At 43.3% G+C, this 15,151-nt stretch overlaps 1 protein-coding gene across 1 annotated transcript in view; it reads right to left on the bottom strand.

The window, feature by feature from the left end:
* LOC308276721 (vomeronasal type-2 receptor 116-like) overlaps positions 1-13,402 on the bottom strand; it is a gene marked incomplete at both ends in the record, with an annotated part of 37,318 nt that extends 23,916 nt beyond the window's left edge. The window contains 6 exons of the mRNA XM_080715561.1: positions 579-806; positions 2,465-3,424; positions 5,449-5,740; positions 8,860-9,038; positions 9,284-9,552; positions 13,384-13,402. Of these exons, the coding sequence (XP_080571687.1) occupies positions 579-806; positions 2,465-3,424; positions 5,449-5,740; positions 8,860-9,038; positions 9,284-9,552; positions 13,384-13,402 (1,947 nt within the window). The remainder of the gene's footprint in view (positions 1-578; positions 807-2,464; positions 3,425-5,448; positions 5,741-8,859; positions 9,039-9,283; positions 9,553-13,383) is intronic.
* Between the last annotated feature and the right edge of the window lie 1,749 nt (positions 13,403-15,151).

Raw genomic sequence — 15,151 nt, 5'->3', positions numbered from 1 at the left:
AATTTCTTAACATTGCTTAATTTTATTACAGCTGCATGAATCATTGCACCAAAACCTTAAAAACAACTTCTTCAAACTTGCACTTTCAATGGATTTTAGCTCAGAATTTGTCCATTCAAAATCTCATCATACAATATCAGGACGTGATCGTCTCAGGACTCTTTTACTTAACTATTTTTGCAGTATTTGGGATTGAACCCAGGGTCTAGAGCATGCCAGGCAAGGGCTGTACCCCTCAGCTGCACCCCAAGCTTTGCAAGACCCATATGTTTATTTGTTTATTTATCAATCCATTTATTTATTATGGATATATGATTGAATCCAGGGGCATTCTACCTCTGAGCTACAACCCTAGCCTACTTTTATGTTTCTGTTTCTGTTTAACTTTTCTTTTTATTTCTGAAGCAGAGTCTATCTAGGTTGATGAGGGTCTTACTACTTATTCAGGCTGTCTTCGAACCAGCAATTCTCCTGTCTCAGACTCACAAGTTACTAGAATTACAGATGTGTTCCACCACACCCAGCCAGATTTTATTTATGTTTCTCTTTGTTTTACCAATAAGGAAACAAAATCATACCTGTGTGAAGCCAATAGGCCACTCTATGATCTCTTCATTGATGACCAAGCCTTGATGGAGTGGACTTCCAGAGGCAAACTCCCCTACTTTAGCCAGCAACCCAAGGCCACCAGGGAAATTCACAATGTTCTGGATATCATACATGACCCCGTGGTTTCCTTTCTTGTCTAAGGATATGAGCTGCCCAGCACTGTTGGTAAACTGGAGTTTCTTCAGGAGTGGATGGAGCTGGAGGAGAGGCATTGATGTGGCAATGAGGCATGCATACAAATGGAAGGTGGAAAGCCCTTAATTCCTAGGCAGTCCTTCTTCCCACCTCCCTAGGTTCAGGTTTCCTCCTGGGGAGAGGCTCTGGTCTGTTTGCTTTGAGGTCACCTTCTTGTGGGTTCAATAGAGGGGAGAGTTCTCCATGGGCAATGTGGTGGAGCCATGGAATCCCCAGATTCTAGGGTGGGCCAAGAGGGTGGCACCAGCATGGCTCTGCCACAACCCTGACCAGCAAAGTCTATTTGGAGCAGCTTGGAAGCCAATCTTTGTACTTAGTAAGGCCACAACAGGAAAGGGGCTTTTCAGAGACTACATGCTGGGGAGGGCAGTCTGGTGTGTGCATGTCACACCTCATCAAAACACAAGATTAAATATGTGCATTGATTGTGCTCATCAGTTTTATCTCAGTGAAGTTTAAAGGAGGCAGAACATGGGCTCCTTTTTCCTGTTGTTGGACCTTCTTAGTGACCAGGCTATAGTCTTATGACAGGGAAGGGAGCTATTGGTGTCCCCCAACTAAAAAACAACTCTCAGTTCTAAGGAAGTTTTGAATGGAGTGCACTAATCTGAGTCTCTGGTGTCCAGAGCACTGTGTTGAGGGATACTACTAACCTCTGATTTCTTACCCAGTTTTTTTCTAAATAATTGACCCTTCCGTCTTTGGAATCCAGCTGGACACAGTGACCTTTCCTAAGTGTTAACTTCCAATAAGAACCAAATCACACATCGAACATTATTATAGGAAAAATAGAAAATAGATGGTGGATGACTTTCTGACATTGCTTTTTACATATTTGCCTTTTTCTACATAATAAATTTATTTACATGTTCTAGAAATCTTATTAGTGATGTTGACTATTGTACATGAGTTGATAAATGTATTTTATATATAGACTATGGATTCTGATCAGTCAGAATGAATATCCAGAAAAATCCATCTCAAACCTGGAGGGCAGTCTGAGATGATCGCCACCAATCGAGGTCTCCTACTTAAAAGGAGAGCCACAGGCTACCTTGTGGTGGTTTTTATAGATTTTGGAAGAATAATGATATCTAATTTGGATTCAATGGCTCATTCCTGTCACCAAGTACTTGGAGGCTGAGACAGGAGGATCTCAGCTTCAATGCACCTCTCAGCCTCTGAGTGAGGCTCTCAGAAAGTTTTGGAACCGTGTTTCAAAGTTATAATAAAAATTTAAAGTCATTTAAGAAATTTTTAAAGTACTGAGGGTGTCCCCTCTTCCAAAACAATATGAAAGAAGAAGGAGGAGGAGAAGGAGGAAGTGGAGGAAGAGGCATAAAAACAATTCATTTCCCAGAGTCACATCTTATATGTAATAGAGATATAGAGTAAAAGAGTCTAAATGGGTAGAGTCCAACTTTATCAATGCAAAGAACCCAGAATCACACATGGTCACTCAGTCAGTGGTTCCCAGCATTGGACACATTCCAAGAAAAGTGCAGATGGGAGCAATTTTAATCAATTACGAGTTGTGTTCACATATTTCATAGTGTTTTATCCTGCAATAGAACATGCTTTCCTGGTTCCGTTTTGTAATTAAATACTCTGAGATGGAAGCTCCCAGAAGCAGAATTCTCCCCACATGGGTAACAGTTACAGCTATACCTAGAGCCAGTGTGAAGATTCCCATATTTCTTCTTGCCAGATCCTGCTGGTCTAGAGATGAAAACACAGTTGTGATGCACCTCATGATGGTGCCCGTGGGTGCCAGCAGGTGCTCAGCCCTGGCCTGCTCCTGGAGAAGCCTTACCTGCCATGGAGGGGGCCTGGGCTGCTCTGCATCCTCTGGAGATCCCTGTGCTATTCTCTCCACAAGCACCTCATGGAGGACGTGGGCCACGGCATACACAGCATTATAGAGGAAATAGCTGGAGTCAGATGAGGTCATGATGTCGATATCTCCTGCCAAAGACTCTAAGGAGGCATTTGGTTCACAATTTCCAATTTTCCCACATGATGACCCAGCAGGTGAGCAGTTAAAATATAGAATCCAAATTTTACTGAAGTAAAAATCTTCTGGGTACTGGGAAGGGTCTACGGTCTTGAGAAAGTGTTGGAAGCCAGGGATTTCCCGCTTGTGTTGTGAAAACGAGAAGCTTCCATGGAAGGAATGCAGCATTTGGACCATCTCATATGCAGTGATATCCCACTTGTCTGCCATGAGCCACACCTTCCCCGTGGTTAGGAAGCAATATGTCATGTGGTCTACTACTAAGAGACTCCCTGCTTCACCATAGAGTATATGCACATTTGCAGATAAAATGCTGAGCCTGTTCAGGACAGTGTATACCCTTGGTAGACTTATTGTCTTAAATGGAGGGAGCCTTTCTGTTAAGGCCACACAGATATCATTCTTCACCATTTCCACATTCAGATCCTGAAGGAACCTTTCTCCTTTCAAATCATCAGATATTAAGATCACCACCCATGTCCAGCCAAAATGCATCAGCAAAGAGACCATTGCATGGACCATATCACTGTCCTCAGGGGCCATTTGGTACAGTGATGGGAACTGGTCTTTGTCACTTAGCATGGGAACAAAAGGTCCATATGTGACCTGAGTATGAAAACAAATATGATTCTGAGTTACAGGGAGTCGGGGTTTTCTCTTCTTAGAAACGAATTAGAATACTCTGTACAAAAGAAGGCTATTCAGCCAGGCACAGTAGAGCACACCTGTGATCTCTGCACTTGAGAGGCTCAGACAGGAGGATTGCAGGTTGGAAGCCAGAAGCAAAAATTTAGCAAGACCCTGTTTCAAGAAAAAAAAAAGCCCTGTGTGGTGGCAGATACTTATAATCTTAGAACTTGGGAGTCAAAGATAGAGGAATCTGGGTTTGTGTCCAGTCTCAGATATATAGTGAGGCCCTTTTCAACTCAGTGAGACCCTGTATCAAAATAAAGAATAAAAAATAGGACTAAGGGTGTGGCTAGTAGGTAGAATGCCCCTTGGTCCATCCCCAGTACCATCAAAGAATAAAAAAATTAAAAATTAAAAAAATGCAGGTCCTTTGGCTTGGAGTAGAAGGAATTTCCTGGTTCCCTGGGGGGGGGGGGCGAGAGCAAGAGCGAGAGCGAGAGAGAGAGCGAGAGAGAGAGTGAGAGCGAGAGAGAGAGGACACAGAGAGAGAATATGAAACTGAATAAAATACTTGGAGTGATAAATTCCTATGGAGGTTTCCCTGTTCTCCCCTTGTGGGCATGCAGAACACTTTTTCTAACTGTCCTTATCATTAGACAGTAACGAGAATCCAGGCATGCTGGCACACATCTGTAATCCCAGTAGTTTGTTGACTGAGAAAGGAGGATCACAGGTTCCAGGCCATTCTTGACACCTTAGTGAGACTCTTTAAAAATAAAATTAAATATGTCTGGGGGTATAACTTAGAGGGAGAATACCCCTAGTTTCAATGCCCTGTACCAAAATAAAAAAGGCAAGAAAATAGAAAGGTGAGATTGACAACTGCTTTCACCTCCTGCCTGGGAATAAGGAGGTCTGACGTGGTACAGTGTGGAGGTAGCAGGTTGTATTTCACTCCTCTGGAGCAGAGCCAGCACCAGTGACCCATGCTGTCTGTGCACACTGGTGATAAAGTGTCCTCTACTACACTGTCCTCCTGGTAGTCTGGACTTCAGTTATGAACACAAGGACTGAGGTACTGGGTTAATGGATTTAGAAGTTCTGGAGTTTCCATTTTTCTATCCATGGTCAGATGTCTCCAGGGCAGAGACTTTAGTGGCAAGACATGGCAGAGGAACAGAGCTCACAGCTCATGGCAGAGGAAAGCAGTGAGTGGGACAGGGAGGGCCAGGGACAGGGACAGATACAGTTCCGAAGACCACAACCCAGGTCCTACTCATCCAGCCCTATCCCACTTCTCCAGCTGGCTGGGTGCTGTAACAGTGAATTCCAAGTCATATACTTTAGGGGGAATGTCACTGGGTGGGCTCTTAAGAGATCTGTTTGGATGGACGTGAATGAGGCAGGCTGGACAGAGGCTCTGGTTGAGCCCCAGGACAGGTGTTTCTGAGCCTCAGCTCTCCTTGGTACCCTGGAGCCACAATGACCTCTTCATTACCCCAGATACCAGCCAGATGCCCAGAGACTGCTCAACAGTTACTGGAGCCTGGAGCCCTCTAAGGTGGTCATGTCCTACAGGCAGTCTCCTTGCTGTGGACATCTGGGTGCCCCACAGCTCTGAGCCATCGGGAGTCAATGTTCCCAGTGAGTGGGAGATGAATATGATGTTTGATATCTTTTTATTTTTTGTTTTTGCACTGAGGATTGAGCTCAGGTGCATCCCAACTCTGACTGTGATCCTGCTCCCTCGGCCTCCCAAGTACTTGGATTACAGGAGAGCTCCACGTCCTGCTTAGTTAGATCCATAATCTCCAGAGCCCCTTCTTCATTTTTCTCCTCACACTGCTGATATTCTCAAGAGTTTGTGAATTCACTGAGACCTCATCATCTGAACCTTCATGATTGATAGACACTCAAACTGAATTTTGTCTTAATCATTCTTTAGGGTCCAGCGCTAGGGGAAATCTGCACATTCTCTACAGAATTCTTGGCCAACTTACATGAGGCATTTTATAGAGCTCCAACAGGGCTCCGATCTCAGCTGAAAATGTTGGAGAGGTCCCTACCATGGCGGCAACAGGTCTGTACTTGGTCTTGCACTGGTAGTTAGGGAGAACCGCATCGCCTCCCGACAGCCACATCAGAGTGTTCTCCAGTGTCCTGCGTTCACCAGGGAAGATATTGTAGAGCTGGAACCCCAGGGTCAGGTTGGGGAGCAGGTGGGGGTCCCTGTTGATCTGCTCAATGGTGAAGTAAAAGGCCAGCACATGTTGGTAGTTCTTCCAATGCCACCTGGACAGAGGAGCAGATAAGGGAGAAGGTGAGGTCAGGAGGCTCAGGAGTAAGTTATGATTGAAGAGCATTCCAGGATGCTCTTCAGAGGTTCCTTGGCCTCTGGGTCCTGTGTGAGTAAGTTTCCCAGGGCTCTGGTGACCTTGGAATGACTCTTGGCCTCTTGGGAAGCAAACTGTCCCAAATACTGAGAGATTTGTGGGCATTTGGAGTGGGCTGAGGTGGAGATGTGCTGGATGAAGTAACTGTCAACTGGACCACTTTGCTGAAGTTTCTATAAATTTGAGGTGCCTTCATGGGTACAACAGGAGCAGGAAATTCTTAGATGAATGAATGTGGCTCACACCCTTCTTCATTAAACCCTCTTGTTTCATGATGCTGAGGATTGAACCGAGGGGCAGAACCCAGACTTTCTACTGAGGAGCCACACCCTCTCCACATACTTGTTTTTCTTGAAGCTGGGTCTCACTAGAGTACCGAGAATTTCAGTAAGTTGCAGAGACCTGCATTGAACCTGCGATCCTCCTGTGTTGTCTCCCAAGTGCTGAGATTACAGCCATGAGCCAAGAGGCCAGCTCAGACAAACCTGTCCTCCTTTTCCTCTTTGAGCAGAACCAAGACACAAGCAGTGCTGGTTCTCTCTGTGTTCAGGAATCCTTAGCCAGCCTCTGCTCTGCCTGCTGACCAAAGCTTTGAGGGCAGTTTCCTCTTTCTCCAGGGCTCCCAGAGGGATTCCGTTCAGCTCATCCTGTGTGGAGCAGTTACTACTCTACTCCACGGTCACTTATTAAAGCCAGTGGGTCATCACGTTTTCCTTCCAACATGAACACTTTAACAGAACCCCTAATTTATTTTCATAGGTCTCAACATGTTGGTTTTGTGTTCCTGGACTTTCTTTCTCTGTAGAGAATGCCCCTTGATCCTTTCTCCTTTCTCCTCTGCCTCTTCTTAGATATTTTTGTGCCTAAAATTACCAAAAGTGAATTTCTTGGATTTTAGAGCTACCTGTCAAAGACTTATGTTTCCGAAAAAAATACATAAAAAATTGTGTGTGTGTGCGTGCGCACACACATTTGTATGTTTTAATTGAAATCAGAGGCACACTATCTCTAAGCTATACCCTCATCTTTTTTATTTTATTTTTCTTTGGGTCCTGGAGATCAAGCCCAGGAGCATTCTCCCTGTAGCAACATCTTAGCTTTTTGCATTTCATTTTATTTTTTCAAGCACATATTTCTAAATTGCTGAGGCTATATATGTTTTTGTTTTTGTTTTTGTTTTTACAAAACAAGCAATAATCAGCCGGGTGTGGTGGTGCATGCTTGTAATCCCAGCACTTGGGAGGCTGAGACCAGAGGATCATGGTTGGGGACAGCCTCAGCTACTTAGTGAGGCCCTTTTCAATTCAGTGAGACCCTGTTTCAAAAGAAAGAATAAAAAATAGGGCTAGTGCCGGGCGTTGTGGCACACACTTGTAATCCCTGCGCTTGGGAGGCAGAGACAGTAGGACCATGCAGGTTCAAAGCCAGCCGCGTGCACTGGCTTAGGAGACCCTGTTTCCAATTTTTTTTTTTAAATGTAAAAATAGGTCTGGGAGTGTAGCCCGGAGGTAGAAGGGCTTCCAGGAACCCAAGTACCACCAAAACATAAATAAATAAAATAAAATAAAATATGGCTAGGGGTTTAGCTGGGAGGTAGAATGCCCCTGGGTTCTAACCTGGTACTACAATACATACAATATATACATACATACATACATACATACATACATACATACACACACATATGCTAAAAGTGCCTGGGATGTAGCTCAATGGAGAAGCCCTCCTTGATTCAGCCCAATACTGACAATCTGTGTGTGTTAGTATGGTAAATCAATCATTAGAGACCCATGCAGAACCCTTGCATATAGTCCATATCCAATGCACTTTCTGCAGAATGTGCCGGGCACCGTGGCCCGTTAAGCCTGGGTGCAATCTGTGGAAATGCTGTGCCAAACCAACTTGCCAGACAATGGCAGTGGCCAAGGAAAACCAAAGGACCAGCCGGGCGTCATGGCACACGCTTGTAATCCCCGCACTTGGGAGGCGGAGACAGGAGGATCGTGCTGGTTCAGAGCCAGCCTTGCTGGCTTAAGAGACCCTGTTTCCACATAAAAAGTAAAAATAAAAAAAAAAAATAGGTCTGGAAGTGTAGCCCATGGGAGTGTATCCCAGAGGTAGAAGGGCTTCCAGGAACCCCAGTACCACCAAAAAAAAAAAAAAAAAGAAGAAAGAAAGAAAAGAAAGAAAAGAAAACCAAGGGACCTTCCTAAGGGTTTCGTGGGTCTGACACTGTGAGCAGGGTCACAGAGTATCAGACACCTGTGTGTCCCTGTAAGGGGTTTCTGCCAAAAGGCGAGGCAGATCCTACCACATCCATTCCAAAACCCACACTGCTGGATCACATACATCAGGCTGAAGGAGTAGGAAAATATGTTGCCTACTCTCCTCAGTACCAGTGGAGCTGAGAGCAAACTGCATGGTTGTTGATTCACAAGGATGAGAGAGAACTTCTGCATTTCTCTCATTGCTATGCAGGCTCATAGAGGATTAGATACTTGAAAGGTTGAGACATCAGGATCACAGGCTCAAGGCTTCAGAAACTAAGCAAACTGTTGAGACCCTGTTCCAAAGGGAAAAAAAGACTAGGGGTGTGTGGCTCATGAATAGACTGTGCCTTGGTTCATTCCCTAGTACCCTACACAATAAGAAAATGAAATTTACCCCAGTGTGGTGGTGCACACATGTAATCTCAGTAATTTGGAGGCAGAGACAGGAGGATCACGGTTCACAGCCAGCCTCAGCTATTTAATGTGGTCCTCAGCAACTTAGTGAGACCCTGCTTCTATAAAAAGAAGAAAATAGGTCTTGGGGTATAGCTAAGGGATTGATAGTCCTTGGGTTTTATCCCCCATACCAAAAAATATATAAATAACACAAAATAAAAGAAAAAGGCTGAGGATGTCTCAGAAGCAGAATGTCCCTAGGCCATCCCCAGTGCCAAAGCAGAGAAATTAAACACAAAGAAAATCACACAGCCCAGCCATGCATACCATTTGGGTAAGGAGTAAAACTTACACTGAAGGTGGCTTGTGCTCTGATTTCACTAAAAAAGATTGCCGGACCACAGGTGACACCATATTTGTGTTGTAAAGGAGGAAAAAGGCTCCCAGCACCAGGTCTCCTTCTTTCTGGATATTCGGCTTCAAGTCATTGACAAAGAAAAAGTGATCATCTTTCCAGGATGTGTGCAAGGGCTGCAGGAGCAGGAAGAAGAGAAACAGAGAAAAGAACATCTCAGGCTCCGCCTGACACAGAGACAGTCTGGCATTCAGGCTGAGCTGCTCAGGTGAGGAGCAAGATCCAGGTTTTCTCTGTGCAGGCACAATGACGTCCCCCTTTCACTGAATGTCCTGGAGTTGTGCAGAGTGTTCAGATGGGCTTCCCAGCAGAGACACAGGGAGAAGGAAAGGGGGCTCCAAGGGAGTCATGGAGCTGAGACCTGAGCTGTCTGGCTGTGGTCACAGCAGCTCCGGTGTCCTGTCATTTCATGGCTCTGCTGCCGTCCCATCCAGGAGCTCAGGGACCCACTGCCCGGGGCTCTGCACCTGTCACCTCCATCCTGATGAGAACACTTAGCAAAAACATGTTTTTGCCTCGGCTTCTCCAAGCCCATTATGATTTCATCATGGTCCAGCAGAGCTCTGAGGACCACAGCAGCCCTGAGTTGTTGAGAGCCCAGAAGTTTAGACTTGTTGTCAGTCCACTGCGCTGAGGGACAGGACAGGGTAAGCAGGAGTTGGTGTTGAGGGAACTGAAGTTAGACTCCTACAGTGAGTCCTGCACACCCATGATTATCCAGGACCATTCACAACAACCTTGGTGTTCGAGAGAGAAAAGAATAAATACAATGTGGAATATGCACACAGTGGAATTTTACTCAGCTATAAAGATGAAGTTATGTAATTTGCAGATAATGGATGGAAGTAAAGTACAGTATGCTAAGTGAGACTGGCCCATCTAATAAAGACAAAGGTCATAGGTTTCCTATCTTATATGAGCTCTAGAGAGAAATGGGACTTCAGCTGAATGAGGAGAGAGGCCAGGAGAGCAGTGGAAGGGTTTGGGGAAGGAGAGGGGAAGGGCAAGAGGAGGACAGAAGAAGGAAACAGACGACTTCATGCTCTATCCATCGAAGAAGGATTCGCCACCAGCCTCTCTGACATGTATGGAGCAGGAAGGGGCTGGGTGGGTGTGTAAGGAGGGAGCACACCCAGAGATGTGTACAGGAAAGTAGGGATCACTTTGAATCCCACTATGATGTATAATTACACACCAATAAATGTATATCAAAAACACAAAATACCAAAAGGGAGGTGGTGTAGCAGTGAACAAAATCTCGTAGCAAAATTCCATCACTTGGAATCTTCACCAAGAACATGAGGAGTGAGGTCAGCTGGGGAAGTTTCCTGTGATGCTCAGGGAAGGTGCATTGACCCTGTGCCCAGCGTCACTCCCAGGGGCGCAGCATCCTCCTGAAGAAGTAGGCTTTGTAGTTTACTAGGAAGGAGGCTGTGAGACAAATGTGGTGGTGCACACTTGGAATCTCAGCATTTGGGAGGCTGAGAGAGAAGGATTGTGGTTTGCAGACAGCCTCAGCTACTTAGTGAAGCCCTTTGCAACTCAGTGATACCCTGTTTCAAAATAAAGAATAAAAAAATAGAATGCCCCAGGGTTTCATCCCCATTTCTGGAAGAAAAAAAATGAAGTCTGTGCTCTAAAGAAGATTTGTCAGTCACCCCACCATAACCCTTTGCCTCATGCTCTGTCTTTGTCCACTGGGGAATGGAACCAAGAACTCAACATTGCATGGTTTAACAAGTCAAGTGTAAGAAATCTCAGGGCTTTGCCTCGTATTAATCTAGTGCTGCATCTCAATTTTTTCCACCACACTTCGGAAAAAAAAACCCTTCTCTACAGTTTTCCTATTTTTAATTTTCTAAAAAATTAATAGCTATAAAATGGATATGTTTATGCTGTTTGAGATTTTTTTTTCAGATGCAGGAAATGAAACCAAGGGCATTCTACCTCTGTTTCAAACCCTCACTCTATATTTTGTTCTTTATTTTGAAACAGGGTCTCACTGAGTTGCAAAGGGCCTCACTAAGTTGCTGAGGCTGTCCGTGAACCACAATCCACCTCTCTCTGCCTCACACATGCTGGGATTACACGCATGCACCACCATGACCGGCTAGATGTTTTTATACAAGTATATATTGTGGAATAGCTGGATACCTTGCATACCATTCTCTTTTTATGGTGAGAACACTTAAGATCTGATCTGTTGGTACTTTTCAAGAAGACAAATAGATTGCTTTTTATTTTGAATGCTTTGCTTAGTGCATTTCATGCAGTGTAATTGCAATTTTACCACACAATGAGGTTCAGTGTGATACAGCACATATGCCTACACTTCTTGGTGTATTGGTTTTGTTTGTTTTGGTTTTTTTGTTGGGATTTCTTGTGTTGGTACTGAGTATTCTAGCTCTGAGTTATATTTACAACATTTTTATTTTTTATTTTGAAATGGGGGTCTCAGAAAGTTGCTGAAGACCTGGCTAAGATGTACATGATATCCTCAAACCTATGTCCTTCCAATACCAGCTTCCCAAAATCCAGGATAACAGGCACGCACCACTGTATCCAAGTTTTTATTATTTTTAACTGTAGTGACTGTTATGTGCAGCCCATCTCTTGGACTCTTTTTACCTTATCAAACTGAAAATTTGGACAAAAAGCTTGACTAAAAATTTCTTACTTTTAATAAACAACCCCCCAGCTGAACATTAACTTCCACAGTGAACCTTTAACTTCTGTCATATGCCTAACTTAACTCTAAATGAACTGAAGAACCAGCAGTAAAATCCTAATTTATTTTCTATTTTTTCCTTTTGGTGGTACTGGGGTTCCTGGAAGCCCTTCTACCTCCGGGATACACTCCCAGACCTATTTTTATACTTTTTATTTGGAAACAGGGTCTCTTAAGCCAGCGTGGATAGCTTCGAACCTGCACGATCCTCCTGTCTCTGCCTCCCAAGCATGGGGATTACAAGAATACGCCACCATGCCCAGGTAAAATGCTAATTTCTAATACTCCTGTGTCTCCTTAAAAAGGACATACTTGAGCATCAGTCACATGACCTCAACACCACCCTGAAGAAATGACTGTGAGATCTGGAACATTCTAGGAAGACAGAATATAGCTTTTCCCTGCATGTCCTCCTCCTCCAGTGGAGATCCAGTGGTTTTCCCTGACCTGGTCTTCTTGATAAATCTGCTCTAAATCCTCATGCTTATATAGTCTTAAATATCTCAAACATAAAGAATTTTGCGCTAACTACATGGATTCAGGTCAGTGGGCTGAGGATGCTGGTTTCCTGGGAAAGTCTCCCCTGTCCCCTTGTGGTGGGCTCTGCCTTCTGTGGCTCTTCTCAGCCCTGCCCAATAGATACATAACCACCTGCATCACAACATGCATGGCACTGAGCAAACACATGAAGGTGTTACAGTTGTAACAGCACTGTGGGCTCTTTTCCTCCATTCAAATAGACAAAATGAATTGGTAAATTAAAACTAATAGACAGCTCAGTGCAGCTTCAATAAATTTTTATGATAAAGCCAGTAGAAAATAGAAAGGGAAGAGAAGAAAAGCAGTGTGCCTGGCAGACACGCTGGAGAGCTCCCAAAAGAACTCTGCCCACGTCTCCATCCTCAGCTCTTAAATACAGGGTTTTCCTTTTTATATTATTTTAATTGGGATGTTATTGTAGGTGTTAATAAAACAATGTGTAGTAACTTATTTCTTATGCAGGTCATGCTTTCTTGTCTCTGGACAGTGCAGTTTTTTTTTTTAAGTATCTAAATTTTTATTCATTTAAATTAGTATCTTGTAGGTCAGCCAGGAGGCATTTCAGTTGTTTTTATAGGTTTAAACTTTAGGATGATCCATTTCTACCTTCCTGTAACTATAAAGTCAGTATTAATGTCAACTGTGACTTTTCTACATTTGGCATGCTCTCAGTTACTCAATCTGTCTCACCTCATTTCCCGCACAAGCAAAGAAGAGTGGAAATCAGAATGTATCTGGCCTACTAACATTTTTATAACATAATCTTCAGAACAAAAGGTGTTACTGAAGATCATTATTTTTGTTAAAACTTGGCCAAGTTTTGCTTCAATGAGATTCACAGATCTAAAACATATTACTCTCGCCAGGCGTGGTGGCTCACTCTTATAATCCCCACACTTGGGAGGCGGAGACAGGAGCATTGCACAGGTTCGATGTCAGCTGTGCTGGCTTAAGAGACCCTGTTTCCAAATAAAAAGTACAACATCAGTCTGGGAGTGTAGCCCAGATAGAAGGGTTTCCAGGAACCCCAGTATCACCACCAAAAAAAACCCAAACAAAACAAAACAAAAAACCATATTACTCTTATTCACATTTCTCTAGTTCAGTAAGTAACTGCAAGACCAGTGCAGCAATACTATCATGCCCAGCAATACTAGATTCCAATTTTTAAGGGGATATTTTTCTTTTCATACCATTCACTCTTCTAACCATGGATATTAGTAGAAAGACTGAGAGATTTACTTATTCATTTTTATGGTACTGGAGACTGAATCCAGGAACATTCTACCTCCAAGCTGCACCTCCAGTCCTATTTTATTTTTTATTTTGAAATAGAGTCTCATTAGATTGATGAGAGTCTTACAACTTGCTGAGGCTATTCTCCAAACTGCAACCCACTTGTCTCAGCCTCCCAAGTATTGGAATTACAGGTGTGCACCACCAGGCTCGGTTTTTTTTTTTAAAGGTTTTATAATCTTGAGAGTACTTTCCAATGTTGATTCTCCCACAAGCCGACTCTGAGAAAAGTAGTAACTGAGTCTCCATTCCTGTCTGAAAGCATATGCTGTTGTATCTACTTTGTTGGGAACCTGTGATGAGGACGCACAATAGTACCTACCATAGAGTACTGCAGTTACAAGCAAAGCCTGTTCGCTTCCTCCAGGATAACCATTCTTTGCCTGAAAAGGAGGAGATACACCTCTCTGACAGCCCACAGATGTCCACTACTAGAGCACGTCAGTGTTTGTTTTATTTACTTCTGGTGGTTCTGAGAGGGAAAAAGCTCTTTTTTTTTAATCAGATGCCAGCCAAGAGGCATTAATGATTATGAAAGCTGTCACCTCACTCTCTGTGGGGTGGAACAACCAAAAGGACATGGTAAACACTATTCTGCCTCAATTGACTACTTAGCGTTGCTAACTAAAGTGGTGGAGACAACACGGTATTATGTTTCATCCTGAGAAAACTGGGATGAGAAAATCAATGTACAGAGGGTTCTAAAACTATCTGTGATCCCAAGTTAAAAATGCCTCACTTGGTTTCTTCTTAGGAATTGCCTTTTAGGAATTTCAGAAACCTGTCCTAACATATCTTTTCTGGGGTGCTTTATTTCTTATATTGACCCAAATTACTTGTTGGGGATTCTTTTGGGTATTGGAGTGGGGCACTACAGAAATTTTTTGAACTGATCTCTTATCTCCTAGATTTTCTTTTGAATGTACCACCATAAGCCTTGTAATCTCCAACTACTAACTCCAACTTATTTTTATAGTAGAAGGCTACAGTGATCTCAGTCCCTCATTGGTTACAAGGGTCAAGTAGGTGAAGTCATATACAAAATATATTGTAAACACCAGACATAACAACTGGAGACAACTGTATTTCATCACATTGGCATCTGTATTAGTTGCTGTCCCTCTTACCAAGTCTACAAATTTATATTATATACAGAAGACTCACATAATTTACTATTTGTGTCTTTTTTTCCTTATTCTAACATAGTGGTGGCAACTTTAAGCTGCCTGAGTTACTCAGGTGTTCCTTATGTCTATCACTAATTGTTCTGCAGACAAAGGATAAAACTTGAAGCTCAATATCAGGCACAATTCTACCTTCCTTTAAGGAAAGTTGGTAATATTGAACCCTCACATACATACAAAATATCAACCCTGTTTAAGGATTCTGGGTCATGGAGCTGAATGATTCTGAAACAGAAAGCCCAATGATCAATCAATCAGTTACTGATAGGTCAAGAAAGACACTCAATGCCCAATGTCTGAGAGAGAGAGAGAGAGAGAGAGAGAGAGAGAGAGAGAGAGAGAGAGAGCGTTAAATACAACTTCTGCATATACTATGCATTTGTATATACCATATACTAATTTCCATTTAGTCACATGGGAAGCTGTCCTTCAAAGGAGAATATTCTGACCAGGATGAAGAACATTTCCAGTTTGCTCTTTT

This window comes from Muscardinus avellanarius (assembly GCF_963383645.1).
Source record: "Muscardinus avellanarius genome assembly, chromosome: 18".
NCBI classification, from domain to species: Eukaryota; Metazoa; Chordata; class Mammalia; order Rodentia; family Gliridae; genus Muscardinus; species Muscardinus avellanarius.
The sequence above is the reverse complement of the archived record's forward strand: the minus strand, read 5'-3'. Positions and strand labels throughout refer to the sequence as shown.